This window comes from Euprymna scolopes, chromosome 29, assembly GCF_053919585.1.
Source record: "Euprymna scolopes isolate OS-2025 chromosome 29, ASM5391958v1, whole genome shotgun sequence".
NCBI classification, from domain to species: domain Eukaryota; kingdom Metazoa; phylum Mollusca; class Cephalopoda; order Sepiida; family Sepiolidae; genus Euprymna; species Euprymna scolopes.
In genome coordinates, this window is record NC_136510.1 from 16,898,428 (window position 1) to 16,926,201 (window position 27,774).

Below are 27,774 nucleotides of genomic sequence, written 5' to 3' on the forward strand. Positions count from 1 at the left end.
ACTTATCCAAGCAAGGAGACTAAATGTCATAATTGTCGACAAGAAAGAAAAATGTCAAATTGTAGATTTTGCTGCTCCAGCAGAACACCGAGTGAAGGTCAAGGAAACAGTTGGGAGAAATTGGAATCAAAAGGAAGACTGAGACTATACTGGGTGAAACGATAAAATTGTTGCCCTAAAGATTTATTTTAAAACTTTTACTGAAAAAAACCCAATTCAGGTAACTTGATTATGTAGTAGAGCTGACATGTATTCAATGTAACCGTCTTCAGCCTCAATCATTGTCTTGATACGAGTCCGGAACTGGGAGCATATTTTTCCACAAGCGTCAGCGGGAGCTCTGCAAATACTCAGTGGATGGCGGCGATCAAGCTGACTTTGGTGTTGTGAGAGATCATATTAGTGATGTTCTCGACGTTTGACCTAACGAAGTAGTCCAAGGGGTTCAAGTCAGAGGAGGAGAGGGGCCAGTGAGAGAAGGTTACAAAGTCGTAGCACTCCTTCTGAAACCAAGCCTGGATCTCTTTGGACTTGTGGGCAGCACCGAATCCTGTTGCCACTAATTGCACCAGGGGATCACCACATACTTCAGCACATCGAGGTACACTTTGGTGTTGAGTTTCAAGCTGAATTCGAAGATGTGAGGTGGTATGATGTAGCCCTCACTTGAAACCACACCAAAGATCATAACCATGGCCAGAAACTTTTCATCACCCTGGGTACATCCCTGTTATTCATGGCAATCCAGCAATGCATTTTCAGAGTGCTGGCAATGGTCCTGTTGTCATAACTTGGATCGTTAGAGAGCATGAGTTGTATGACGTGCATCTCCGATCGTGCTTGTTGAACAGTGTGTCATCTTCAGACATGATAGAAGGCTCCTGTCACTCTTGGGATTTGTACACAATTGGACAACTTGTAGATGGTCTGCAACAACAAAAAAAGAAAAACAGTTTTCATCAAAGGGAAATGGAATCATGTCATCTCTTCTAGGGCAACAATTTTATCATTTCACCGTGTATTACAATATTTTTTCGTTTGCAACTAACAAGTCAACAAAATTATGTCTTTGTTGCATTTTTAGTGGCTTACTCATCAGATATATTCTTTAAAACCATAGGAAAAACATTATTTTGAATAATTTACACGGTTCAAATAACCGACATACACTGCCGACATTCTTCTCGTTATGAACATAACCTTCCTATAATACATATATATTTACTAGGGAATTATCACATATCAAGGCCCAAAGGCCACTCGAGGATTAGAGCTAATAAGTGTAAGGTGGTCACCAGGATAACAATGTAATAATCGTTAATGGTTAAAGTTAGGTATAATTTGATTATTAAAGGAGACGGCTCAACAAGAACTTGTTCACATTGAACTTGAAGACTCACAAGCTGTTAGCATGTGATACTCACTTCATTCTCCACTATTGCCTGCCTCCTGTGACTCCCCTCACAGTCTGCTACTCCAGTTCTTGCAGTTTCCAGCAAATCCAGCTCACTCCTGCAGCGTTCAGTGCTTCTAGCCACCAGCTCTTGATGTCTGTCCTTTAGCTCCAGTGCTCATCAATGTCCAGCTACCCATTCCAGTGCATGTCAACATCCAACTGCTCATTTCAATGCCCACTTATGTCCAGTTACTAGCACCAATGCCTACCCATGTCCAGCTACCTGTTCTAGTGCTTGTCAACATCCAGCTACTTGTTTCAGTATCCACTAAGGTCCAGTTACCTATTCCAGGGCCAGTCAGTGTTCAGTACCCCTTTTCAATATCAAACCCCGTTTACACAACACTGACCAAACTACCTCAGGGATGCACTAATTTCAACTTTCAACCCTGTGAGATGCCCATTCTTAATCCAAACGATATTGATTCATGACTTTTATTGCCATACGATTTACTGTTTACTCTTGGAAAATAAAACCCAATATCTGTCGTCTTTAACTGATCATCTGTTTGTCATCTCTTTTTTGTTAGTGTCATTACCTCCTTTGCTTTGATTGGCACCTTCACCTTTCGATTCTTTGCAACAAGTGTTGACCCCGATGTGATACTTTAGATACAAGCAAACAGCTATCAAAGAAGATGATGGAAAAGGCTGACATTTTCCTTGGTCGCAGGCAGCGGCTGATGAAGAAGATGACATTCTGTCCATACTTGACCAACCATGACTATCAAACATCTCAACAAACTCACCCAAGAACAAACACTGAGCCCTTGACTTCATATTGGATGTAAAAAGTCAAGCCCAGCAAGCATCAACAACACCCTTCAAGGCCTACCAACTCTATTCAACAACAGATGCGACAACCAAAACCTCATGGACATTCATCAAGCTCCATACAATTCTCCAATACTAACTACAACCACTATGGAAGAAGTTGCACCAGTTCAAGATGCATTAAGCTGCAACATACAAACTGAAAAACTAAACAACTGGATGTTTGATGATTCATTCAAGGCACTGGGGATCCAATCATTTCAAACAATGCACTCCAACATCAGTACATATTCACTTGCACTCATCTCTGCAGACTCACTTGCAAACCTTATGCAACTAACTTCGACCATAGTGTACCACTGATCTTGACAATTCACTTCTCAACACAGACGGTGCAATCAACAAGTGCAGACTCACAGGCACACATGTCGTGGACTCTGCAGATGCACATACAGACTAAGAGCACAAACTTGCTCTCATACCCAAAATCCCTGCAGATATATTTACACACATCAGAGAGAGGGCCTTGTCACGGTGTCGTGTTACCGCTCTTTTGTTAACACTAGAATGAGACAAACTCGAATATGCCTGTCAACAAAGACAGAGACATGACGACTCACAAACTACTAGAATGCGATACACACTTCACACTTCATTCTTTACCGCTGCCTGCCTCCTGGGATTCTCCTCACAGCCTGCTATTTCAGTTTCAACAGCTTCCAGCGACTCCAACAACCTCCAGCTCACTCCAGCAGCTTCCAGTATTTCCAGCCACCAGCCCTTGACATCTGGCCTCTGCTTTTGTGTCCGTTGACGTCCAGCTACCTGTTCCAGTGCCCACTGACGTTCAGTTACTTGTTTCAGTGCTGACTGACATCTAGCTACCTGTTTCAGCGCCTGTTGATGTCCAGTACCCTGTCAATGTCTGGCTACTCTTTTCAGCATCAGATCCCATCTACGCAACCTGGACCAACTTGAGGCATATCATCCTATCTGAGGGACACATGGAATTTCAAAGTTTTTGCTCCAAACGATCTTGATTCATGACATTCATCTTGGTAAATAAAGCACGGTATCTATTGTCTTTAACTGATCATCTAAGTTTGCCATCTCTTTGCTATTACCGTTACCTTTTTGCCTTGCATCTAGTTTCTTAGTTGTACGGTTGATTAGTACCTTCACCTTTTAATGCCCTGCAACAATATATTAGCTTCTATCGTGGTAAAAGGACATTCAATATTATATTATCAATACAGCATTAATATTGTCAGGTAATAAGCGAGCAATGAGGAGGGCAACCCTTCCAGGATTTGCCTCCTCTATTTGAGAAGGGTTTAGTTTATTGCTGATTGCCTGAGGTGCCCTTATCAAGGAATGCCGATGGGTAGATTCTTTACAGTGCAACGCAGACTACAGTGTATTGTGGACTAAGCCACTGCAGAGAGGTATGTGAAACTTTCTCCTGGTCCATCGCGATGAGTCCCAGACTAGAGCAAACAATTGATTTGATTGAAAATGGGCGATTTAATCGATTTTGATGACAATAAATGTATTGGAAGTGAAGAACATTCGTTGATCCTCATTCAATCCCAGGCAACGTCGGGTCTCTTTGTTAGTATATATATATATATATATATATATATATATATATATATATATATATGTGTGTGTGTGTGTGTGTGTGTGTGTGTGTGTGTGTGTGTGTTCGTTCGCTGTGATACAGCGATACAGTTCATCTGTGTGTGTGTATGTATATATATATATACACACATATATACACACGCGCACACACACACACACACACACACACACACACATATATATATTGCTGAGAACATGAGATCGATCCTCATTAAGCGCCTTCTCTATTTTTACATGAGGTGTCAATTTGTCAGTAGACGCAGATAAAAGTGATTACTTGCTCATCGCAACTTGATGATAATAATACGAACTGCAACCGCCTCTCTCTCTCTCTCTCTCTCTCTCTCTCTCTCTCGAACTCTTAGTGCACTTTACTTACAGTGTATCGATTGATTGATGCGATCCACTCCACTCCACTGATCATATACACATTTACAATTACTACTTAATACTAGATCAACTGCTACTAGATCAATCCAAACTGCTATTTAGTAAGTTATATATATATATATATATATATATATATATATATATATATATATATATATATATATATATATATATATATAGATAGATAGAGAGAGAGAGAGAGAGAGAGAGAGAGGGGGGAAGGATTACCCCCCTCCCACCTAAAAAAAAAAGATCCTCTTGATTTTACTTCCTGTGTGTTTTTTGTTAGCCATAGGCTTTATTCTTGTTTTCTTTCTCGACCCATCTTTTAGTAACTACTGCAGCCAGCCATTCGTAAATTAACCCAATTGACATTAAACATTTCACCGCTGTACAACTAACACTCACTGTAACTCGAATGATCGCCACGATTGCTCCAACAACAACAACAGCTCCTACTCTTACTACTACTACTGTTATTATTATTGCAGTTGTTGAAGACGAGACCGAGAAGCAGGATGGATCCCTCTCCTCCTTGAACCACTAAAGGAATTTAAGAGATGACCAGGATTTTTTTAACGTTAGAGAAGGGGAAAAACAAGTAGAAAAGGGTCGAGATGAAAAGAAGAACCTGGGAATTTATTTCAAAGACAAAAAAAGAGGTGGTAGAAGACATGTTAGAGCCTCTTTTTCTGATTCTGTTTTCACTAAACTAACTCTGATCTGTAATTTGAATAGTTTAATTCTGTGATAACACGCCGTTTCACCTAAAAAAAAAAATTATTTTCTTTAAAACTAACTGTATATTTTACTCGGCGTTGTCCGGATATAGTCATGTTTACATTTTGTTTTTGTTTTTAAATAGGATTAAAAAAACTTCTTTTTTTTTTTATAGTTTCACAATATTTTTTATATCAATAATTTGATTTAGTAAATAATAATAAATAATTCAAAGTTACTCATAAACGAGCAAACACACGAGGTCTCGTCTAATAGTTTTTTTGTTTTTTTAATTAATAAAGAGATTAAAAAGAAAGTTTTTTTCTGTTAACATTCATAGTATTTATATTTAAAAAAAAGATCATTTTATCTTTGGAAATTATAATATTGTGTTTATATTATTCAGGAAGTAAGAAATCTCTCAACAAAAGGACCCGCCTTCTCTACTCGACACACACACACATCTCTACACAAAAAGAAACAACAACCACCTTTTGGCCTTTTTTTGTTTATTTACTAATTTTATCATCCGTGTGAGGAAAAGAGAGCGACAGCAGTCATTTCTCTTTAAAAAAAAAAAAAAGAAAAAAAAAGAAAAAACAGAAAACCACCAAGAAACCTTGACAATGGAGTATTAAAAACACCCAAATAAGCTTGTTAAAAAAAAGCCCACAGGATTATTTAATCATGGGGGAAGAGAACGCGCGATGGAGAGCTTCGGGTAAAAAAAAGAAATACGGTGTTGGTAAGTGGCAACTTTTTATTTTTATTAATACTTATCCACAGTCATATTTGGGTGCTTGCTTAACCTATATATAAAAAATCTAAATTGCAGAAAAGTCTTATGTACGTATCCGTCACGGAATGAAAATGTCATATTCCAAAAATTACGTAAATTGATCATTGATCAAGTAGCTATAGCGAGGGAGGGAGAAAGAAAATAATTTTTTTAATGAGTTTTAGCGATTTGAATAGGAAACTAGCCATTACAAAGCTAAATTTGATCTCGATATTTCGAAATGAGTTGTCTCCCCTTATTTATAAAATATGGCAGATCAAAACATAACGCTTTCTTTGCTTCGTCATAAAATTTGATTTTCTGAGTTAAAAATAAAAACAAATTACTTGATCAATTTGATTTTTGGAATATGACTAGCAAGTAAATCAAGGCTCCATGAGAACTGAAACCCCTTGGGCGCCTATTTCCTTACAAACAAGTATTTCATATATCAATGAGAAAACGATGTTTATGTCGTAGCCTTCGACATACGAAAGTAATTGCGAAACCTTTAAAATCGGCGGATAGAAAGTGGTTTCCGGCTAGAATTAAAGTTTAAAGGTCATAGTCAAGTATTGTTGTGGTTCATATGTGCTCGTAAATCACTCATTTTATCGACCGCGCCCCTATCGTTAATGAACCGAGATGTTGTTGGTGTTGAATGCAACTCTTTCTTCTGTGTAGCAGGAGGAAATACACACATCGCCGTGTCTATTTCGTTCTTTTCCACAACATGTGCGCCGGATAATAAGTCTTCCCTTTCTTCGCCCATTCACGGTATCGCATTTGCAACAGTGACATGTTCAAATGTTGCGTTCTTTTGAGGCCGCTATTTAATTCTATTACTAGATTTTATAACATTAAAAAATGTGGTGCAAGTTCAGGACTCAACCTAATTAGAAAAACAAAAGTAGAGAAAAATCTTGGGTTTGTATTACTGTACACATAGATTCGAAAAAGTTGTCAAAAAACAAATATATAACAAATAAATGTTATCAAAGGCAAGATAAGTTACTTTTCTACCAAACTGGATATATTTTTTGTGTTTTTATTCAATGTAACATATTTATTCAGCTCGAAAAACATACAGTGTTTACCGATGTATTCGAAAATTCAAGATGGCGTCTCACACCCTCTTTAACACCGTAAGTTTGGAAAAAGGTGTTATAAATAAAAAACTATACAAAATACTATTAAAAACCCGCCGAATATATGTCAACCTATGTCACGGTAACATATATTGAGCGAGTTTTTAACAGTATTTTATCCGGTTTTTTATTTATAACATATTTTCCCAAACTTACCGTGTTAAAGAGAGAATCAGACTCCATCTTGAATGTTCCAATACATCGGTAAACACTATATAGTTTTCGAGCTGAATAAACATGTTACCTTGAATAAAAACACGAAAAATATATCCAGTTTGGTAGAAAAGTAACTTATCTTGCCTTTGATAACATTTATTTGTTATATATTTGTTTTTTGACAACTTTTTCGAATCTATGTGTACAGTAATACAAACCCAAAATCTTTATTGGTGTACATACCCGTTACAAAACGAAAATATCATATTCCAAAAATGATGTAAATTGATAAAGTAGTTTTTTTTTGTTTTCTTTTGTTATAAAAAAAAAAATTATGACTAAACGATACGTTGTTTTGATCCGTCATGTTTTGTAAATGAGATAATACAATTTGAACTATTGAGATCAAAATCGGCCTGGTAATTCGTATTAAAATATTTTTCTATGTAATATAAATATGTATAAATAACTACTTGATTTATACGATTTTTTGGAATATGACGTTTCGCTTCGTGACAGATTTTGTATATCATAAAGATTTTTCTGTTTTTATAATTATGTTGAATTCTGGATAAAAACCAAAAATGTTTAGGCGACGAACCTCAGGGTGAAAACAAAAATAAATTTGGCGGATAATTATTTAAAAAAATTGTATCTTGGAATCTTTTATTTTAATCAACTCATTCCAACTTTAAACACACATTTCATTTGACACTATTCATTAGCTTGATCTTCTATCGATACCTTCGGTTTCACAGAATATTAAAATAATATATGGTGTCAATTGAAATAAAAAACATAAGATCCTTGTGCAGTTCACAGACCGTGCTGAAATAATAACGTTATTTAGAAAGCCATGCCATAACAGTTGGGAGACTTCATTTCATCTCACAATTTAATAAACAAGATACCGTAAAAATTGAATTTAACTTGAAAATACTATATATATATATATATATATATATATATATATATATATAAAACATAACAAACAACAACAAAAAAAAGCAGCACAGTATATTCTCTACATAAACACCCAAAACGTTTCCGTGTAGAGCCAACTTGCCATAAGCATACTTTTACTTTAATAATACAAAAAAATATACTTATGTCAAGTTAGCTATATTGAGCAGTGGGCACGGGCACTGAAGTAAATTCTGTAATAAGTAATATGGGCGTTGTTCAAGTTCAGTTTGTGATTGTTTACAAAGGATTTACTTCCGTTTTGTGTGGACCATCTGCTTCAGGTTGAATGCCCTGAAAAAGTCCCTTCGGTACTAGTGCACTTATTGATCCGTGCTGAAATGATAACCTTATCGGTACTAGTACAGAGAGTGATCCGCGCTATTTTTTTAAATCGTATTTCCAAGTTTAATTAAAGTTTTATGTGTTTTTTTATTCAATTGTAAGGTTAAAGTATAGAATAGGTACAAAACACCCTCCCTCTCCATGTTAAGAATGGCTTTTTAAATAATAACATTATTTACGTCCGGATCACTCTCTGCACTACCACGTTATCATTTAGAAAGCCATTCTTAACATGGGGAGGGTGTTTTGTACCTATTCTGTACTTTAACCTTCCAATTTAATAAACACAGATATCATAAAACTTTAATTACATTTGAAAATACTATTAAAAAAAAATAGCGCGAATCAATGTGCACTAGCACCGTCCCTTCTGATTAATAATTGTCAGTTTTAAAATAAACAGAGTTGGATGTTTTTTTGGAATAATAGAATATTAACTATATTATATAATATAACTGCGTTAGTGCGTTGTATATTTCTTTTTTCGTTTCTTGGTCTTACCGGATTCCATCTAGTTTGGTGGCGTATTCAGTTTAATAATGTTGTTATAGGCAACAATACTTAGAGCTATTTCACCAATCCTCCTCAGTGCGAGGTTGCCATACCGAAGGAATTTTATTTATCTTTTGAATACTGTTAATTTTGAATATATAGTCAGGATTTACTTGTAAAGGGAAGTATACTCATACCAGGTTGCCCTGACAAAACTTTGTACAGAGAAACCTATAATACTGAAAAATAGAGTCTAGTAGGCATTCAAGTTCTCTCCTGTAGACATTTATGCCAATGGGGTTTGCAATGTCATGTGATTACCACTTAAATTTTAAGTATACTTGTGAGAGCGATTACCTTTTTGTTTGAACTTTTTTTTTTATTTGTTCCTACAAAAATTTTAATCCCACAATTTGTGAGTGGATAGAATGTTCTTTGTTAGAATAGTAGCGCAATGGGAAAAACCTGCTGTTTTATTTAGTTTAAGAAACAAACACGAGTCCTTAGGTAGAAATTACATCGGAATCGGTAGTTTACAGACTTCAAAGTTATGTTTAAATGTCGCACAATCGTGGATAAATCATCGTTACGGGCATCTTTAAATTTAAAAGAATGAATCAATAATCATGAGAGGGAGGGGCGGAAGACTTTATTTCGTAGTCTACGATATTCGTAATTGATTTTGAAGGTTTTTAATTAATAGGCTAGAATTAATATTTATAGGAAAAAACAAACAAAAAAACAAGATCTAGTATTATAGCTCATCTTTTTTTGTTTCTAATTCAAACCAAAGAACAAAAATGTTGTTTGGCCGCGCCTCTGCTGTAACAAATGTCGTCGACGCTGTGATTGTATCCGCGTCAAAGTTTTACGCGAGAAATATTTTGAAAGCGCACACACGCATAGCACCTCCTTTAATCTAGAAATACAAACACATTTGATTGCATGTTTTTTTTTTTTTTTTTTTTTTTTTTTTACAAAATAACAAATCAAATAATGAAACAAAAAAGAATCTCATCATCGAATGATTTGTAATAAATTAAATTTCCTGTTATCATTACGATTCAAGTTTCCACTTTACTTCCGGTTGTCTCCTCCTCATGTTAAGATTTTTTTTCTGTTATTATTCAGAAAAGTCTTCTTAACATGGGGAGAGGGCAGCTTCCTTATCTGTTCTGTATTTTCACTTAACAATTTCATAAATAAAAGATATCATAAACATTCAATTAAAAACTAAGCAGCAACCAGAAGTGAAGTGGAAACTTGAATCGTAAAGATAACCGATTTTTTTTTTCAGTTTTTTCTTCACAACTTTCGACTGTCTTTCAAACAATTAACAAATACTCATTTTATGATTAAATACTAAACAAGTCATTATTGTCGAGAAACAAACGATTTTTCTATGCACTTCGTTTAACAATAGCAACAGTAAGTTTTCCGTCACCCCGCCTTATCTTTTTTTTTTTTTTTTTTTTTTTTTTTATCAGTGAAGTAGAAATCATTTTAGACTGGGGCAATTAAAATTTTGGTATTATTATACAAACACCGTGACAGCGTTAGGGTTAGGATTAGGGTTAGGGTTTAGGGTTTGGGTTAGGGTTAATTCGCTGTCACGGTGTTTGTATAGTTTTACCAAAATTTTTGTCCCAATCCAGACTGCCCATTTTTTTTAGGAACTAACTTTTTTCCACATTAAAAACTGACGTTGTGTCTAATTGTATCTTAATGGGAGGCAAGTAAATAGTGACCCCCACCCTGCCCCCGCACAGGCAAGATGTGTATCCGTGATTTCTCGCCTACGCGTGACTTTCATAAATACACATGAACTATATTTTCTGAAAACAAGATAAGGGGAAAACGAAAACGAATTTTTAAAAAATCGAAAATTAGACAAAATACTGATTGAACACTGATTGGGTTAATCAAGTTCCGTCTATCTTTGTTTATATTTTTCGTCAGCTGATCGCTGTTCTTCACGATGAATGTTATTCTAAAAAAAATAATAAACAGCCAAGTTAGTTTGCATATGTTAAAACTGGTAAACATAATTCTAGAGAAGAAGAACAACGATCAGCTGACGAAGAATACAAACAAAGATGGACGGAACTTGATTTTAACCTTTATTGGATGCGTTTCCATTTTGTTTAATTTGTGATTTTTTTAGCGATTATCGAGACTGGACTATGGCTCGAATGAGACGAGACTACTATAATGTTTTTACTTTTAACGCGACAAGTTTTATTGTTAACTAAAAAATAAAACGAGAAAAATTTTAAATAAAACAAAAAAATTATCCAGCTAGGTAGAAGATTAACTTATCTTGCCTTTGGGAACATTTATTTGTTGCGTTTTTATTTTCACACATATTTCTGGAAAATCGCCAAGAAATCACTAAAAAAATATAAACAATGTTACACGTAAAATCGAATGCACGCTTTTTATTCGTTTCGGCTGTATTGTTGAATGCTACTTTTTTTTCGACAGTTTAATTTAATGGTTACGGTATAGTTTGTCCATTAAATGCGCACTGAAAGACCAACTTACTTGTAAAAAGGGTAAAATTGTACTTTCAGGCCCGTCTCACGTTCGTATAAAATAATATCTTTTTTGTAAATTTCGGTGTGCTAAAAACGAATCTGCAAACCGTTTCCGTCGCAAAAAAATAGTTTTCATGATATGAAGAAATTACTTTTTCGAAAAGTGGGTGATCACTTTTCCATGTAAATTTAACTTAAAATGAGCACCCATTTTCTGGCCACCTGAGAGAGGGTGCATGTTTATTTAATTCTCCTCAGATCAGTTTGGAAAAAAAAAAAAAAAAAAAATTTTTTTACAAAGATTTTTAGCGGAAAAATACAGCATGGTAGTTCATCTAAATTAAAATCGGTTACTGGCTAAATCACACACCCATATCTACCAACCCGAGACACAAGGAGTCTTTGGGAGAGATTGAAAGAGCTTGAAGATATAGAACAAAAGAAGCTAAGCCTGATTATTTTTAACTTTCCGGAATCAGACACACCTGAGAAGGAAAGGACGCCCAAGCTGTCCAATAAATGATCAAGAAGGAATTAAAATTGAATGAGGATAAACTAGGGTAGTCGCCTAGGATCTCTCAACAGGGGAAATAGTAGACTACTAACAGTAGGGCTGGATTCTCTTGGTGAAAAGAAACCGGGCCACGGAATTACCTAACAGCACCAACGAGATCCCCAGCAGAGTCTACATAAGACCTGATCTGATTAAAAAACAGCAGATTGCCTCGAAAAGCTTGCAGGCACAGCTCCTGAAAATCCAGAAAGAAGACCCCCACCAAAAATTGGATCATTAAACAGAGCAGAATCATAGACCAGACACCCAATCCAGATCACACAGCAGTAAGCAAACGCAAAGGACATAACGGTGCCTTCAAGGCACCTTTATGCTCTTTGGAAGAACCACAAATACCTATATCAATACCAATTTTTCAACTGAGCCAGTGACCCTACCCTCATATTCTTCATATAAACTACTAGTGCTACTTGACACTCTTCGACAGGGGGGTGGGGGTGCGGGATCAAAATCTTAACTTATGGTCTTAATACCATAGTCGGGTAACCAATGATCTATACTTTTTTGACATAAGAATCCCAGCTTAAATGAATGACGTGCTTAAATATCACACAGCATCAGCAGGAGCTACTTGTCATACATAAATAGTAAAGGTCTTGAGTAACACGTGAATGACTAAACAAGTAGTAAACTTTTTTTTTTTTTTAATTTCCTGTATCACTTTTAGAAGTTTTGATCGAAGGATATTTAAGCCATTGCATGGGGAACCGACATTTTTATTTTTTTATTTTTACCACTACATGAAATAAGTCAAAAGTTCAATTCAAAATATCAGATTAAACGAGCTTATTCATGGATTTTACGGAAATCGTAGCTTATTTCACGTTAAATTATTTTTATTTATTTATTTATTTCAATTAGTCTGAAGAGATCAGTAGGCTCCTTCTTAGAGCTAACACTTGATTTTCATTACCATTTGTATTTATATTAGTTTTTTTTTTTTTTTTTTTTTTTTTTTTAAGAATAAACGTTGTTTCCTTAATGGTTGCTATTTGTATTTCGCTAAAAGTCTTCCAGGGATTGTTTCAAAGTATTTCTTAAGAGTTTTTGCCATTAGGCCAGTTGCTCTTATCATAAGCAGTATAATGTTTATTGGTTCCCGACAAAAAGGTGGACTGGACCTGTAAATTCACCGTTGTCCATTTATCTGTCCGCTCTTTTTACAATAACTATGCCTTGGAATTTTTTGGAATTTTGCACAAACATTAAACATGATATGAGTAAAAAAAAGTAACAACGGATTTTCCGTGAAAACTCTGGTTGCCCTCCCTAGGGGTGACTTTCAAGTTAAAAAGGCTAAAATTGACACTTCAAAAAAAAAAATAATAATTTTGATGCCTTGGATTTTTATAAAACTTTCTGAAAAGTTGTAACTAACTGATTTCTATATAATTTTGTTTGTTTATACTTCACTATAACTCTTGTGTGTGCCCCAGGGGCTCTTTTAGGGATAATAAAAACACTCCATTTTTGGGATTATTTTACCATATTTGTCAAAATTTTTTTGGGTATGTCTATTTAGCAGTTTTGCATGGTGCTGAACTCAAATTTAAATATGTTAAGGCTTTGGGGACTTTTGGGGCTAAATGGGAGGGGGGCAAATGATGGACTTTGGACTTCGTCATTTCTTTTCTTGCATGGTGTAGAACTCAAATTTACATATGTCAAGGCCTAAAACTACACTGTTCATTTTCACCAGGATTTGACGTCCCTTCGGGACTGAATAGGGGTGGGGTGCAAATGCTAAACTTAGTTATTTTTTTTTTATGCCTCGTTCACTGTGCACTCACGAGGGACCATGCATGCTCCAGTTGTTTCCTTTAGAGACTGTCGTTTTTAAATCCTTCTTGAAGTCTGATATTTTATCTTTTCCTGTTCGACTCTATTAAAGACAATTATTTGGAATGGTGACATCAATAATAAGCACAGTCCTTTCAGGTTTGTTCCATATTACAATGTCTAGCTTGATGGCCTTGTCTTTTATGTATTTGCCCGCCTGCACAGTCACCTTTCTATTTAATGTTATCAGTAATGGTTCGTGTTCCCAGATGTTCGACTATCTGTCAACCTGCATTTCTCTAGATTTTCCAATTTACTTTGTCGTGGTTGACTATAAAAGCCATCTACCTTGATGCCCACTGTCGATCGCTGAATCGCAAAACCTGCACTAGCCATTTGCTTTTAAGCCAGTCATTTTTTTTCAGTCCATTTGTGAGTAAGCCCAGATCTTAACCGGCTACAATGTCTTTTCGCATCAAATGGAAGTCTCACATTCTTGAGCCATTGGAGTGAAGCATCCTGTGTATATACTCAGTTAAGAACTTCCATGCTCATTTATGTTGTTTCCATCCTTGTTTTCTTGTGTCTCCTCCGTGTTTCTTTCTTGTCTTTCTTGCAATCTGTGTCACTAGTTCATCATATAATACCTCAGCAGTATTCTCTACAAAGTTTTCAACAAGTTTTGTGATTGAGCTTTGTTGAAGTAGGTGTTCATAATGATTCCTCGCCATTCTCATATCTGTTGAACTTTTGCTGTACTGCCCTATGCTTACTGTAGTGGCTCGATATGCATGGTTTATTTCATTGAGGCCTAGATCCCTTTGTTGGGGTAGGTATTTCTTGTCTATGCATTGCTTTTTTTTTTACATGGAGGTCACCATTTATCAAGGCCTGAAAGCCACTTGGGGATAAGGGTTATTGCATGTACAGTAATCAATGGGATAGTATCGTAGTAATCGTTAGTATTGGAGATTTGATAAAGTGTCATTACTTAAGGGGGGGGCGGTTCATCAGGAATTTGTTTATGTTGGACTTGAAGACATCCAAGTTGTAGTCAGGAGGGAAACAGGCAAACGGAAGAGAGTTCCACAGGCGTGCACTTCTAAGAAAGAAGCTTTGTTCATGGAATACGTTTTGATTTAGGCACAGATAAAGAGTGGGGAAAATTAATGACAGTGGTTTCAGCTAGACGGGCGTTTTTCGTGAAAGATTGGCGAGGGAGGGCAGAGATTGGAGCTCAGACGAGCACTTGCCATGGAAATAACGGGGATAAGGGTTATTGGTTTTGGTATATTATCCTGCGTAAAGCTAGCACTTTCCTGGTCTTTGTATCGAGCCTATTGATATTACAGTGAGGCCAATTAATAATGCCGAAACCGGATGAGATGACAGGGATTGCAAACTTGATTTATAACAATTTTTTTTTTTTGGCTTAATTCGAATTTGAGGATCATTTTAAGGCATATTGTGTATTTTTCTTCACCTTATATCTCATTTTTCTCATGCGCCATGGTTACCTTTTCCTCTATACTGAGGTATTTGTGTATCCATCATCCTCTCCTAAATCTTCAGTAAGGCTGTCATTGAACCGAAGATGTTCTTATGTTGCCTTTTCATGCTTTTTTTATGTATTGGGCACATTTGTCAAATCCAAATTCCATGCAGATATTTTGTCAACGTTTTTATAGGTTCTATCAAGCAGACGCAGTGTTTTTCTGTCTCTGCATATTTTGAAGTCGACCATAAATTGTAGATGATTTACTTTTTCACTATCTTCTGCCTCTACGAAGATTGTACTCAGCATCGCATTGTTTTTTTTTTTTTTTTTTTTTTTTTAAGTAGCTTGCTGAGTTGATCCATTGTAAGGCATGCATTGTAAGCAACAATGAAAGTTTATCTTCCTGGAAGATACCTCGCTAGATACTGAGGTTTGAGGTTTGTATTGACCCCTCCATGTAGTGTAGGCAATGGATGTTTGTCACATCGTCATTTGTTTTTCAAGGAATGTCCTTATGCTCACATGGACATAATATAACTCCAAACATTGCATTATTGAAGAGTTATGCACCGCTGTTAAATGCCTTATTTGTAGTCGATCTAGGCTATTAACAGGTTTCTTTGTCGCTTTTTGCAGTGCTCCAGGATAGTTTTATTTATAAGTAGGCGGTCTTTTGAGCCAAGTTTGTTTCTGGTACACTCTTTTTGTGTCCTACACCCTTCAACATTTTAACATGGGCCTTAAAAAAACAAAAAATTGGAACACCTAGGTCGTCAGTCCGTGTTCCTCCCATCTATATATGTAAAATATGTGACCATTTCTTATGTATGTGTTAGTATTTCTCGTTTCTACGTTAATTAAATTATTTTTAATTTCCTATCAATAGATTATTTATATAAATAATGCAAGAGGATAAAATGCTAACACTATGATAAAATTTAACTTGGATATCTATATATCTATAAAAGTGAAATTGTCTGTGTTTGTGTGTGTGCGTACATTTCCCTACTAAACTACTCTGTCAATTTTCAATCTACAGACTCAAGATTTGACATAACGGGTATTAAGATTTGGGAAAATCTTTTTAATCGGTTTTCAGCCAGAAATCTGGCTGTCAAGTAGTTAAAGTTCAACGATTTGGCCTTTGAAAGCTCTACTAAACTCCTCCGCCAATTTTGGGTCTAAATGCTTGAACTTTTAAATTTAGGTTACTTGGACAGGGATGAAACTTTTTAATTTGATTTGAGCCCAAAACAATAAATGTTAAGAGGTCGAAATTGGGGTCAAAGTCTTTAAAAAATTGACCTTAGCGGTTTCTATCAAATTATTAAGCCAATTTTTTATCTAAACATTTGAAATTTTACATAAAGTGTATTCAGAAATAGGGCAAGCTTTTTAATCAGTTTTTGACCGAAAATTTGGCTGCCAAGGGGTCAAAGTTCAAAAGATTTGACCTTTGCGGTCTCTAGCAAACTATTCAGCCAATTTTGAGTCTGAACATTTGAAATTTTACATAAAGGGTATTCAGACTTGCAGCAAGCTTTTTAATCAGTTTTGGGGTGAAATTTTGGCTGCCAAGAGGTCAAAGTGTAAAGAGTTGACCTTTGCAGACTCTACCAAACTCTTCCGCCAATTTTAGGTCTAAACACTTGGAATTTTAGATGTAGGTTACCTGGACATGAGTCAAACTTTTTAATATATATATATATATATACATAAGCACATAAAGTTATGAACAGCACATAGGACCCGAGCAAAGCTGGGCTGAACTGCTAGTTTTTAATTATTTAAAAAAAAAAAAACTCTTGGACAACACTGGTACAATAGGCTATGGAAATATCCCAAAGTTTATACTTCCAACTGTTTTCTTTACTAAACAATTCGTAAATAAAAAAACAAAAAAAACAAAAGAAAAAACTATCACTATAAAAAATACCGATTACTAAACTGTAAAATCCCAGTCGAAACATTGTTTATATATATTCAGTGAATATAATATTCACTTCTTGCACACCCTCCTCCGAACTTTTTATGGCAACAAACGAAAATTAACTTTAGTTCTCAGGTCTTTTCTTTGCTGTAAACTTTTTTAGTCTAAATCTATGGAACATCTCTTTAAAAAAAAAATTATTTAATTTTTCATTTTTGTAGACCTTAATGAAATAAAAAAAAAAATCGCAAGTTAAACGAGTTATCTTTAAGATTACAGTTTCCACTTTACTTCCGGTTGTCCAGCCCCATGTTAAGAATTGTTTAACATCTGGGGAGGATGGGCTTTTTTTTTTCTTTTTTTTTTTTTTACCTATTCTGTACTTTTACCCTGAAAATAAATGAAAAACGTAGAAGCAATCGGAACTGAAGTGAAAGCAGTAATAGAAAACAATTTAAAAGTTTGAAAATAAAATTTAAGAAAATCAAACAATTTTAATCATATTGCAGATTAGATCTGATACACAAAAATGAGTGTTCAATACGAGCAGCTATATTTACTAGAGTGTAAAATATCAGAGAAATAATTCAAAATATATTTCCTGTGTACTTGCCTGTTCACGGGGATGGGGGGGGGGGCAGAGTTAAACACAAGGGGTTTGTTTGTTACCGTGACAGAGGCTGACATACATATATTGACTGAGTTTCTAACAGTATTTTGTATAATTTTTTAGTTTGAACTCATTTTCCCAAACTTAACGTATTCAACAGCGAGCTCGCCGCCATTTGCCTTTTTCAAATATATCGATAAACACTAAGATTTTCGAACCGAATAAACATTTTACATTAAATAAAAACACTAAAAGCTTATCCAGCTAGGTAGAAAAGTAACGTATCTTGCCTTTGGTAACATTTATTTGTTATGTATTTGTTTTTTGACAAATTTTTCGAATTTGTGTACAGTGAAACAAACCCAACATAAGGTTGGTCAAAAACTTAATATGGAGAAAATCCAGTTTCCCAAAAGGGTCACTCTGGATTGGGACAAAAATAAAAATTACCGCAGTCTCGAAGGATCTCTCATTCACTGTCTAAGGAGAAATTATGAAATGTATTATCAGAACAGATACTAAACTTTGCTCCTAACTAAAAGACTAATTCAAAATTAGTCGTGTTTAGGTAATTTTTAAAGATCACGGTCATGGAAGAACACAAGAAAAAATGTGTTTAGATATTAAAAGTAGTTTTATGTTGTTTTTGTTATATATGACTAAATCAAGAACCTTTTCCATTAAAATTCAATTGGTATTATGTATATAAAATTAGGAAAAGCAATCTATATTTACGTCGGTCGTGGAGAAGCATGCGTGAAAAGTGTTAATATTATGTGAATAAGCCGAAACAAAATGGTCACCGAATTTTACATGATGTCGTGTTTATCTAATGAGGAAAATGAGTGATAACTGCTTTTTTAATTTTAAATACATAATACTAACTGGATTTTTATATGGAAATTGTTCGTTTAGCAATAAAATGTAACCCAGATATAAGAGACCCCCCCCCCGCCCCCATCTTATATCAGGAGAAAATCTCTCTTATATCCGTTTTTATAATATTTGGGTTACACTGTATATAACAAAACAGCATAAAACTATTTTTTAATGCTTCAACTAAGTTTTTTCACAGAGTTACAGCCTTCATAAATTGCCATGCTTACATTTGCCCCCCCCCCCCCCGACAAAATGAGGGTGGATCTGTAAATTCACCCTCGTCTGTTCGTCTGTCCGCACTTTTCTCAATAACTACGCCTTGGAATGTTTTTTGAAATTTTGCACAAACATTAAACATGATATGAGTAAAAAAAAAAAGTAACAACGGATTTTCCGGGAAAACTCCAGTTGCCCCCCCCCCCCCCCCCACACACCTGCCAGGGATGCCTTTCAGGTTAAAATGCCTAAAATTGACACTTTTGTGCTTATTTAAAAAAAAAAAAAAAAATTATGCCTTTGATTAAAAAAAAACTTTCTGAAAAGTTGTAATTAATTAACTGATTTCTATATAATTTTGTTTGTCTATACTTCGCGATAACTCGCGATGACCCAGAGGCTCTTTTAGGGCTAATAAAAACACTCCATTTTTGGGACTATTTTTACCATATTTGTCCAAAATTTTCTGTGTATGTCTATTTAGCAGTTTTGCATGATGCTGAACTCAAATTTAAATATGTTAAGGCCTTGGGGACTTTTGGGGCTAAATGGGAGGGGGGCAAATGATGGACTTCTTCTATTTTTTTTTTTTTTTTGCATGGTGCATAACTCAAATCTACATATGTCAAGGGCTAAAACTGTACCATTTGTCCATTTTCACCAGGATTTAACGTCCCCTGGGGACTTTTGGGGCTAAATGGGGGGGGGGGGGACAAATGCTGAACTTAGTCATTTTTTTATGCCTTGTTCACTGTGCACTCATGAGGGACCATGCATGCTTCACTTGTTTAAATAGTATTTGTAAAAGTTCATTTTTTATTTTTAATTATTCGAGTAATTATCAAAGTTACGTATAAGTGAGAGACAGACACACAGGATGTAAAGATATTTACAATTCTTAATAAGAATTCGTTTTCCCATTTACTTTAATAAACATTCGATTATTATAAAATAATTAACTAACCACGCGGGGTCGCAGAAATACCTGGATTAGAACCCAGGCGCGGAGCAAACCCTCTCAGTGCTGACGGACCCAGTAGATCTTCCCAGATCATCCGTCTAGGAGAAAGTAAACTCTGAATCTAAACCAAAGGGGAGGGAGGCCTCTTCAGTCTTGTATGACAACCTTCCTAGAGCTGGTGACTCAAACAAATTACCAGTTTGCAAACCTAAACTGCTTAAGGAGTAGATAGGCTCTGTCTATCGCCCGGCTTCCATACTCCTTCTTTGCCTATTAGTTAGGTGCAGAGATCGAATCACAGTGATTCGACAGAAACACTCAGTGGTAGATCTTGTTTCTTGTCTAGGGCAATGAACGCCGTTTTCCCCACTCCCGACACACCCCACCCCTAAAACTTGGCACTTGAGAGTGCTTGAGTACCATATATGCTTGGTCAATTAGATTAGGTTGACCTTCCTCTGATGGGTTGAGGGTACTCGATTGACAGTTCCTGGCTGCTGTTTCCGACTGGTAGTACAGGAGCCCTAACTATTTGATAGCGCTTAGAGTGGCTGCTCCATCAACAGTTGTAAAATATCAGGATGTTTGTAGTGCCATGTCGCGCATGGAAAGGGACCCTGCACTCATCCCCGGTGGGCTTTCCTGAGGCCACAATCCTAATTGAAGAAAGGTCAGCTGATGGTCTACTTGTGATGCATGTCTGATGCTCTGCATAACCTCTTCTTCAGCTTCCCCTTACCTAAACTGAAACTCTTAAAAAAATATGACGACAGTACAATCTAAAAATAAACTTAAACCAGGCTTAGGGTCAAACAACTCCAACTTGCCTCCTCCCTTGAGGCTTGCATTTACAAATATCCGTGGGCTTAGAACTAATTTAGCATTTCTCCTAACAAATACCCTGGATATGTTAGCACTAACCTACACTCCTCCATCCCCTCTAACCACTTTAATATGCCTGGATATCTCCCACTCTGCCGTAAGGACTCTTACAGACACAAGCACGGACTTGGAGTTTACATTTGTAATACCCTTCCCTTGACTAGAGAAACAAACCTAATATCGGATGATCAAGCCTTTATGTGCTTTAGACTAAACTTGCAACACAATATTAGCTACTTTTACTTTCTCTACCGCTCTCCCTCGACCCAAGACTGCACCATAATAAACAAAGTCTCTGACAGCATAGACACAGCACTCTCCCTCAACACTAGCGCACAAGTACATGTATTTGGTGACTTTAATGTCCACCACAAAAACTGGCTTGGATTCTCTACTTACACAGATGCAGCGGGCAGCACAACTCATAGCTTCTCTATATCTCACTCCCTATCACAAATTGTTACGTTTCCAACCCGTTTCCCTGACCAGGAAGAACAACATGCACCACTTCTAGATCTGTTTTTGATCACAGTTCCCGATGATTGTATAACGAATGCCGACAGCTCACTTGGGAACGCTGATCATGCAGTGATAATGGTTGAAATCGCCCTAAACTCTAGAGCCCAAACTGAAGAGCCAATGCTCAAAACAACGAGATATTATAAAAAGGCTGACTGGGAAGTCATCAGAGATCTTATCAGAGATGCCCCATGGGGAAATATTTTTTCTCTTCCTGCTGAACAGTGCGCAAACGAGACCACCGAATGGTTCAAAACTGCAATCGAAGCGCATGTTCCCATGCGGAAATTTTATAGCAAGCCGCACTCTCCCCGATGGTTTACTTCGACTTGCGCAACTGCCATTGCTCACAGGAAGCATGCATACCGCAGATTTAACCGACATAAGTCCAGTTCAAACAGACAGAAGTACATAGAAGCTAGAAGTAATGTTAAGAAAGAAATGCTCCCAGTTCTGGACCTGTATCAAGGCGGTGTTTGAGGCTGAAGGTACATCATTAAATAGATGTCAGCTCTGCTACATAATCAAGTTACCTGAATTGATTTTTTTCAATGAAAGTGTTAAATAAAGCCGTAGTGTTGTTTTCTTTACGACGACACTTTTAGCATTCCATCATGTATAGAGATGTCAGATTTGGAAAGAGCATTCCATCAGTTTTTCCAAAAATTTTTCTTGGGAATAGGGATATAAGTTCTGAGGGTGTTCAGAAAAAAGGTTTACAAAGAAAATGGCTATCATTGCTAGTTAGGAAAATTAGGCCTATAAACAACAGTAAATAGTTAAAAATACAATGGACGAAGGTATCCATATTAAAAACTATATCCCCACAAGGATGGCCATAAAATCTATTTTAAACCAATATTTATTTCATAATGGCCTAATTTTCCTACCTAACAAAAGTGAACCATTTTTCCATGAACTTTTTTTATTTTCTAAATTTATTCTGAGAATACCAATAGAGCTTTCTGTCGCGTTGTTCATATCACTCGGGGGATATGTCGTTGACAATCAGTCCAACAGTGCCTTTGTTGCTATTACGCTGAGGTAAGATTCTGTTCAGTCTTAGGAACTTCACCTTCCCAGGTTTATTGTTAATCGGCTGAGGTGCTTCTACTAGGAAGCCCAACGGCATTTTTTGTAGGCTATAATGCACTTCAGCTAGTGTGCTGGCTTTTTAAAACCCTATCTGATTTTCTGTCTCACCTACTGGCAAGGGAGTAGATAAACAAAAACTCCTTAGGTTTCTGAAGATAGCTCCTTCACCACCATATATATTTTGAAACTAATGTTACCCACTTTACCTAGATAAGTATATTATATTTGATAGCAAGGGAGGTACAGCATTATTGGGTGCTTATTCAGATTGACACTTAGAGATAAAAAAAAAATGAAGAAAAACTTTTATATTGTACTTGTCACAGAATAAAATTTTCTATTCCAAAAATCACAAAAATTGATCAAGTAGTTGTTTCTGTTTTATTTACGAAAAACATATTCGCCATTTTCTACCGATAAGTGACAGACAAGGTCCTTCGGGACAAGATCAAAGTGTAGTATCTGTTCTTCAGATGCTCCACTTCAATTTCTTGTTCTCTGTCAGTGGATGAGAAATCCTTCATGACTGAGACAATTTTAATTTTTGTTCCTTTTCTCTACAATTAAAAACGACCCTGGTGTCTAACTCTGTCCTGTGGGGAGGCATTGTAAATAGGGACATGGTCATGTTTTACTAGAGAACATAATAAGAGGAGATAATCAGTGATTGTTTTGACAGTCTCCACGTGCATTAGGGTTGTCTGCCCTTAGGGTATTCAGACATGTGGAAAACTTTTTAATTGGTTTTCATCCGGAAAAAAGGGCTAAGGGGTAAAAATTGAAAAATTAGTACTTGGGTGTCCTCGGATTTTTATCTGTTTGTCAACTGCTTCACGACTGCGCATGCACAAATCATTCACATGGCATCTTCCTTATATTAAGTAGGTTTTAAACACTTTTTAAGGTTTATGGCAAGCTGGCCTTCTGGTTATCATACTTAACTCACTGTCTTTAAGTTTTGGTTTCGATCTCAGCCTGATTATGTATGTATGTATGTATATATTTTTACTTACAAGAAGTGAACTGTTTAGAAAAACATAATACTCGCATGCACATGTCTCAGTTTCTTTACACTTATTTTTTTTTTACTTTATTTCTTATAAAGGAATTTAACGTTATGTTTAATACCGGGCAACGCTAGGTACATCTGCTAGTATAATAAATTTAGGGTTCAGAGCTTTGAGCAGGCATGCACAAGGGTCCCCCTTATTTTTGGGGGGAAATATCAGGTGTGCTTGTAGGAGTTATGGAGATTTCAGTCAATGTTACTTTCCTTCCACTTTGCTTTCCCACTCAATTAAGGCTAACCCTAACCCTCTGCTTCCACCTCTGTTAATTGGATATTATACTATGTAAAAAGACAAAAGAAGGGGTAAGATAGTGTTATGGGTTAGGCGCAAAAGACATAAGTTTCGTTTATTGTCCAGAATTCAACTTAATTAAAAAACAAAAATACAGAAAAATCTTTATGGTGTACGTACTAGTCACTGAATGAACATGTCATGTTCCAAAAATCACGTAAAGTGACCAAGTAATTATTATTATTATTATTATTATTATTATTATTATTATTATTATTATTATTATTAACTAAAAAAATCCAATTTTATTAAGAAGTCAGACATTGTGTTTTGATCTGCCGTTTAATAAAGAGAGAACTCAATTTGAACTACCGAGATTTTAAAATCAGCCCTCGTGAATCGTTTAAACCAGTAAAAAATGATTTTCTATATATGAAAAAACAAAACAAAAATAAAACAACAAAAAAATACATTTTTAATTTACGTAATTTTTGGGATATGATATTTTGATTCCGTGATGGGTACGTAAATCATAAATATTTTTCAGTAATTTTTTTTCTTCTTTGTAATTACTAATTAGGCTGAACTCTGGACTTGCATACGACCATCATATTTTATGAAGATCGTGACTTGCACCCATGTTTCTTCATTCTTCATTCAATCCCGGGTTTTTCCTATTAGTGACGATGTAAAACGAACAAAAGAGAAACCGAAAGAATATTTTGTCAGCCGTCTTAATCGATAATGGCTTCTGTTGGCTGAGCAGAGGTGCAAACACGACACCACGTGTAGCCATAACACCCCCACCCTCTTCCACCGCTCACTCTCGCGAAGGCCAGTCAGTAGGATTTTCACATGCCGCCCACGTAAATCTTTTCTAGAGTTGCATGCTGCATCATAATCAGGTGTTATTGGGTCAAAGTCAAATTCTCTTATCTTCGAAAATAAATAAATATACAAGGGCAGAATTTTGAACCGTGTCCTTCCCCTCCCACCCTTGATTGACTAAATTTAATGATTGGCTAATTCAGTATGATCTGATTAATAATACAATAATGGTAATGTCGAAAATTAAACAATTTTTTAAAAATTTCCTTGATCTTTTGGCTATGTGCAAAGAGTAGTATTTATGGTGAATATTTATCTCTCTCCCGCAATGAGAAATGTGACACAAGGATCGGAAAGTGGGATTGAAAATCAGCGCCACTGAGGAGGGGCACTCTGACCTGCAAAACATGCCTGGGCAGCCCCGTCAGCATTCCATAGTAAGGGAGCCCAAGTAATTAGCAATAAACTAACCCCTTCTCGAAGAGAAGACAAAGCCTGGGAGGGTGTACCTCCTAGAACTGCATAGGACAAGCGTTACACAACAATCAACAGAGAAAAGGTTATTACAAGAATGGTCTAGACTCTGCTGATTTTGGGGTCGAGGGGAAAATTCCCTTGCGAGAATGGTGATTCATGATTTTGTTTAAGAGTAGGGTAGACATTTTCTAGTCATGGTTACAAGGAATGACCAATGACACCCATTTTCCCACACTTTTGAATGGCCTTGTGCCTAATTTGTTAAAATGTTAATTAAAAAAAAATATTTTGTGCAAATAAATATTTCAAAGTGTAGTATCTGTTTTGATGCTACACTTGTTCTATTCTGTCCTTGATCAGTAGACTGAGCCAATTTTTATTTTTGTTCCAATTCAGAGAACACCCCCCTTTTTGTGTGTGTGTGGGGAAGGGAGATTAGATTTTCTCCACATTAAAAACTGACCTTGTATCTAACTTTATCTTAGTGGAGAGGCCAATAAATAGGAACTCAAGAGATAATACTTGAACTATAAACTCTGATTCTAGCCAGAAATGACCTCTAAAATCAAAATGTAATAGCTGTTTGTGTCCTCACTTAGAGTAAGAGAAATCCTTCTACACAGAGGTATTTTTTGGGGGACGCAGGGAGTTGGATCTTTTCCACATTAAGACCTAGACATGTCTTATGAATTGGAGTAATAAAACAGGTCATGGTCTCCGTTCAGTCTTGAGATACAATGACTCAACCTTGACTCAAACAAAAATTTATTGATCGAAATAAGCACCATTAGAATCAACGTACATTAGCCAATTCAAAACAAGGGTACAATAATGTAAAAATCTTGCGATGAAGTTGCTGAAGGTGTTTTTGATAATGCACTTAGGTTTTTGAAGCATTTTTTGCACAGAAAGTTGTCGAGATGCTTGAAAAAGTGGTAGTCAGTAGGTGAGTGGTCTGGACAGTATGGCAGATTAGACAGTTTCGAAGCTCAATTCGTTCAACTTCTGCAAGGTCGGTTTAGTAACATGTGGTCAGACATTGTTGTGGAGAATTGGGCCTTTTCTGTTGACTAATGCTGGGTGTTGTTGTCGAAGTTTCTGATGCATTTCATCCATTTGTTGACAGTACTTCTCTGCCATAATGGTTTTGAAAGGCTGTAATGAATGAGACCAGTTACAGACCACCAAACAGTCAGCATGATCTTCTTTCAGGGTAACTCTGCTTTCGGGAAGTGTCCTGAAGCTTCATCAGCATGTAACCACTCAGTTGAGCACACCGGTTGTTATAAAGAACCCACTTATCGCAAGTCACAACCTGGTTGAGAAATTTGTAAAAGAAGGGAAGATGATACTTCATTACAGCATTGTTTTTGGTTGTCGTTCAATTCATGAGGCACCCATTTATCAAGTTTTTTTATCTTTCCAATCTCTCAAGTGGTTGGAAATCGTTGTATATGTCACGTCTAATTCAGAAACAAGTTTTTGAACAGTTATGTATGAATTGGCTTTGACTAAGGTTCTTAATTGGTCTTTGTCAACAGCTGATGGCCGACCACTATGCTTATCATATTCAAGACTCTCGTCGCCGCCACAAAATTTCTTAAACCATCATTGTGCTGTGCGTTCAGTAGTGGTTCCTGGACCAAATGCTTTGCTGATATCGTGGGCTGTTTTAATAGCTTTTTGGCCTAGCTTGAATTGTAATAAGAAAATTGTATGAATTTGCTTTTTTCCATCCTGTATTGAACATTCTGAAAAGAAGACATAATTGTTTCAATACGATTGTAATCTAAACGATGAGATAGAGCGAAAAACACTCTTTAAAATGATATATAAAATAAAGGTATTATAACGAAAACTTATTTGAAAATACATCATTTGAAATCAAAATTAAAAATTCTGCAAGAACTTTCTTCTCAACATGAGTCACACCATGAATGGTCACATTTAAATTTTTTCTTTTTTTAATTACTTTGGAGTCACCACTTATCAAGACACAAAGGCCATTCGAGGATAAGGGTTAATGAATTTAAGGTGGTAGTGTAGTAAGGGTTAATGGTGTAAATTGGGTAGAATTTGATTATTTATGTTGTATTCAACCGGGAAACAGGCCAGCGGAATAATGTTCCACAGCCAGGCAGTTTTGGAAATGCAGCTTTATTCATGGAATCTGCATTTAAATTTAGGCACAGATAAAGAGTAGAGGAAATTGTATATAGTGGTTGAGTGTTTTTTGTGAAAGTTTGGCAAGAGGAGACCATAGATTGGAGTTGCCATGAAAATGATAGAGCAGAGACAGGCTTGCAACATCTCTTCTGTGGGATGAAGGTTGCAGGAAAGAGAAAAGAGCATCACCTACTAGGTTTCAAAGCTGGTTTTGAACTAAAGCTGGATAGGACGTGCTAAGCAGTTCCTAACCGGATGTGATAACAGTACTCCATTTTAGGGCATACCTGGCTTTTATACAGATAGAGGATTGCATCGGCAGTGAGATACCTACTGGAGTGGTAGAGTGATCCAACCATTTTCCAGCAATTTTGGCAACAGATTTGATGTATGTGTTCCATTTAAGATCAGGAGTGAAGGTTAGTCTCAGAAACTTGTCAAGACATGGCACTTCCCTAAGACAAGAGCCATTTATTACAATTGGGGTGTGATGGGGGTCAGAGCGATTATGATGAAAGGAGAGAAGCTTGGTTTTGGATGCATTAAAATTAACCCGCCATCTTTTTCCCCATTGCACCATTTTCTCAAGATCAGAAGACAGAGTTCTTCTCTTTTAACTACTATAACATCTATTGCCATGGTCAAAAGCATTTTTCCCA

At 36.1% G+C, this 27,774-nt stretch overlaps 1 protein-coding gene across 31 annotated transcripts in view; it reads left to right on the forward strand.

Annotated features, from left to right (window-relative positions):
- The first annotated feature begins 4,748 nt into the window (after nucleotides 1–4,748).
- Nucleotides 4,749–27,774, forward strand: part of LOC145252512 (dedicator of cytokinesis protein 3-like) — a 468,467-nt gene continuing 445,441 nt past the window's right edge. For 27 of the 31 annotated variants that reach the window (XM_080112027.1, XM_080112031.1, XM_080112020.1 and 24 more), the window contains exon 1: nucleotides 5,525–5,726. In XM_080112027.1, the coding sequence (XP_079968153.1) occupies nucleotides 5,669–5,726 (58 nt within the window). In that variant the 5' untranslated portion in view covers nucleotides 5,525–5,668. Of the gene's footprint in view, nucleotides 5,727–27,774 lie in introns of all 31 variants that reach the window. The other 4 variants (XM_080112022.1, XM_080112023.1, XM_080112026.1 and 1 more) reach the window with 1 other exon arrangement.